At 56.7% G+C, this 3556-nt stretch overlaps 1 protein-coding gene across 1 annotated transcript; it reads right to left on the bottom strand.

The window, feature by feature from the left end:
* Nucleotides 1-357: 357 nt before the first annotated feature.
* LOC135650594 (uncharacterized) lies at nucleotides 358-1296 on the bottom strand. The gene has a single exon (XM_065170077.1). The coding sequence runs from the start codon at nucleotides 1294-1296 to the stop codon at nucleotides 358-360; it is 939 nt and encodes a 312-aa protein (XP_065026149.1).
* Between the last annotated feature and the right edge of the window lie 2260 nt (nucleotides 1297-3556).

Below are 3556 nucleotides of genomic sequence, written 5' to 3'. Positions count from 1 at the left end.
TCCTGATCTGGTTGTATCCCGAATAGGCATCCATGAAAGAGAGGCATGCGTGTCCGGCCGTTGCGCCGACCAGTTGGTCGATCCTCGGGAGGGGGTAGTAGTCTTTCGGGCATGCATTATTGAGACTAGTGTAGTCAATGCACATCCTCCAGCTTCCATTGTGTTTTTTCACAAGGACCACATTGGACAGTCATTGGGGATATCTGGCTTCTTCTATGAAGCCTGCCGCTAAGAGACGGGCCACCTCTTCTCGTATGGCACGTTGCCGGTCAGGGGCCTGCCGCTTGGATCGACGCCCGTCATGTCAGATGGGGACTAGGCGAAGATGTCGGCATTTTCCCGCAGGAGGCCGACGAGCTATTCTCGTTCCTGTTCGGGTAGTTCTGAACCAACTTTGACCGTCCGGTCAGGCCGGGCTTCTTGTAATGGTATATCAACGGTGGACCCCCTTGGCTCGGGATGAGGGGCTGGTTTTTTTGTTTCCCGCGGATCTTCCAGCAGCGGCTCGATCCTAGTCCTCTTGTGTAGTGAAACGGTGGTCAGGTAGCACTGCCTGGACTCTCGGGGGCTTCCCGTAACTTCTCCGACCCCAGCGTGAGTCGGGAACTTGATGGTTTGGTAGTAGGTCGAGACGACGACTCTGACCTTGTTGAGGGTCGGCCGTCCGAGTATGGCGTTGTAAGCAGTGGGAAGGTCGACCACCAAAAAGGTGGTCATCACCGTCTTCGACCTCGGTGGGACCCCTAGGGTCAAGGGCAGAGTAATAGCCCCTAGAGGTGATATCGAATCTCCTGTGAATCCGGTGAGCGCTGAACTCATTGGCCTCATGTTCTCCCTGGCCAAGCCAAGCTTCTGGAAGGCGTCGAAGTAGAGTATATCGGCCGAGCTCCCAGTGTCGACCATGATCCTTCTTACCTGCACGTTGGCTACCCTAGCCGATATCACAAGGGCGTCGTCGTGTTCGGGTCGCTCGGATACCCCGGTCGGGAAGGTGATTTCGGGCTCGGGCCCGTGTCCAGGGGTTACGTCTGCCTTTCTTCCCGACAAGGAGCCCCGCGCACACACCCCCCCCCCCGATGCGGGGCAGCCAGCGATTACATCGATGTGTCGCTCGACGGGACCCTTCGGGCGAGGGGATAGCTCTTTGTCCGGCAGAAGGTAGTGGCCGAGGTGCCCTCGGCGGATGAGCTCCTCGATTTGCCTTTTTAGCTCACGACACTGTTCAGTGTCGTGCCCATGTTGCCGGTGGAAGCGGTAGTATTTTGAACGGTCCGCGAGCTTTCGCGGGTTCCTCATTGGGTGGGGCTCCTTGAGTAGTCCCTTCCCCTTCTCATGGAGAAAAATTTCCGTTCGGGACGAATTCAAGGCGGGGAGAGGAGGCCTTGGGTTGGATCTGTCCAACTTACGATGGGACGCGGCGGGTTGTTGCTATCGGGGCGGCTCCGACTTCACTTTTTTGTGCTCCTCCCGCTTCCCAGCCATCCATGTCTCCGTGACGACGAACTGGCCAGCACGCTGAAGCATTTCGGGGACTGCGGCGGGGGGTCGTTCCACGAGAGACCAGAAGAACCTGGAAGGCCATAGGCCTGTCATGAATGCCTGCATCAACAGAGAGGGGTGAGCATCCGAGAGCCCGCGAATTTGCATCGTAAAGCGGTTCACAAAATGGGAGAGGGGCTCGTCCTCCCTTTGGTTGAGTCCAAGGAGTAATACCACGGATGGCTTTGGTCGAGCGTAAGCCAGGAAGTTAAGCTCGAAATCTTTGGCGAGTTGGTCGAAGGAGGCGACGGTCCCGGCCTTCAGAATGCTGTACCACGTGCGGGCTGGCCCCTACAGGGTTGTTGGGAACGCCCTGCACATCAAGGCGTCGGAAGTCCCGTATAGCGCCATCTGTGTGCGAAAAGCGGTCACGTGGTACGCTGGGTCAGCGGCGCCGTCATACGTGTCCAGCGAGGGGAGGCGGAAGTGTGACGGGATTGCCTGATCTTGGATCGCGGGGGTGAACGGGGACCCTTGCTGTCTGTCTACTCCGAGCTCTCCTTTCAACTTACGGACTTCCTGTTGTACTTCGTTGAGTCTTTGACTGACGAGGCGCAACTGAGCTCGTAGGGCATTTGTGGAGTCGGCAAACGGAGCCTCGCGCTCGGGGCGGCTCGCCGTGTCTTCTGCCTCCCGGCTCCCGGGCCGAGTTATCGGGTTCCGAGGCGAGCCAGGGAGCTCGGGAAGAGGTACGTGAGTCCAGACGAGGGTTTCCTATTGCTGCGAAGGCCGAGTTGTACGCGGAGGGGTCCGCTGGGAGACGATCGGGATGATGGTCTGCACCATGCTTATCAGAGCTCGGACTTGATAAGCGAGGTCATGAAAGGCCTCGGGAGACACCGGTGACGGGCCGGCGGGTGCGCCATTGGCAGGTGATAAGCCTGGGTCATTGAACAATTGCTGGTAACATTCTGATGCCACTGCGGGGCATTCGTCACGGGTTTCAATGTGCGGAGGGTGTTCCCCCGGGGTGGGGAGCCCGACGGTTGAGGGCTTACCAAAGTGGATTCGCTGATCGCTTGACATTCGGGGACCCTCCTTCTAGCGCCAATCTGTTATGGTAAGTAACTTTTTTTGCCATGATCTTGGGGTCGACGCGGCTGGTTTAGGGGTCCGAACGGCTGGGATCAGGCACGACTCCTTTCGGGATCTTGTGGCGGCCGATTACGGGGGATCTGGCTGGAATGCTTTGTGACGCCGGGTTGGGTCGGCTTCGGTCGAGTACCTGCACACAGGTCGGGTCGGCGGTTCGGCCCGACCCCTCCGATGATCAAGTCAGTGATTGGGAGAGGAGATTTTGGGTGAAGTCGTGCTTCTGTCTGCTTGCCCAGTTCGTTTGGAGCCTGGGAGTATTTATAGGTGAGTTTGATGTTACCTAATGTGCCATCCTACCGGGGCAGGGCCGTACCTCTGATGGCGCCTGTCGTCGTTGTGGGCGTTACGTGGAAGGCCAAGTTGCCACAGGGCATGGCGAGCCTCAGTTGACGCCTTCCCCTGCCTCGGCCGGTCGTGCAGGGTCAGGCGATGAGGTCGTCTGGGCACGGTGAGTGAGGGTGCACATTATGTTGGTGTTAATGCTCGCCCCCTGGAGCAGTGTGCCGTCCAAGGCGGGGGGCTGACGTCGTGATATATTACGTCAAATCCGGTGTGTTACGTCAAATCTGTTTTTACCCCTATTAGGTACCACCGCCTGACATAGTCTCGGAGACTGTGTTAGTGATGGTTCTACCTATTGGGCCATTGTTTGGGCCTTTCACTTGGCCCAACATAGCCCAAACTTAGGCCTAATTGATCTCTAATTGAGTTGGCCCAATTCTAACCCAATTACATATAAAACCTACTTCGATCTAAATAATTATTACAAAGCTAAATCAAATATTGTCTGACATGCCATTAGTTCATCAACACCTCGTCCGATTCTTTGGCGCATCGTCCTCTCTTGCGACCTATTTCCCAATCAGCCAGTTGACCACCATAACTTCGATTTCCTTAACGGAATTTTTGCTTTTCTTAGCTT

The sequence above is a fragment of the Musa acuminata genome, chromosome BXJ3-10, assembly GCF_036884655.1.
Source record: "Musa acuminata AAA Group cultivar baxijiao chromosome BXJ3-10, Cavendish_Baxijiao_AAA, whole genome shotgun sequence".
Classification (NCBI taxonomy): Eukaryota; Viridiplantae; Streptophyta; class Magnoliopsida; order Zingiberales; family Musaceae; genus Musa; species Musa acuminata.
This window is presented reverse-complemented; position numbering and strand designations above follow the sequence as displayed.

Excerpts from the sequence above, each read along its gene's own strand:
- LOC135650594 (XM_065170077.1), bottom strand. The coding sequence starts at position 1,296 with ATGAGGAACCCGCGAAAGCTCGCGGACCGTTCAAAATACTACCGCTTC.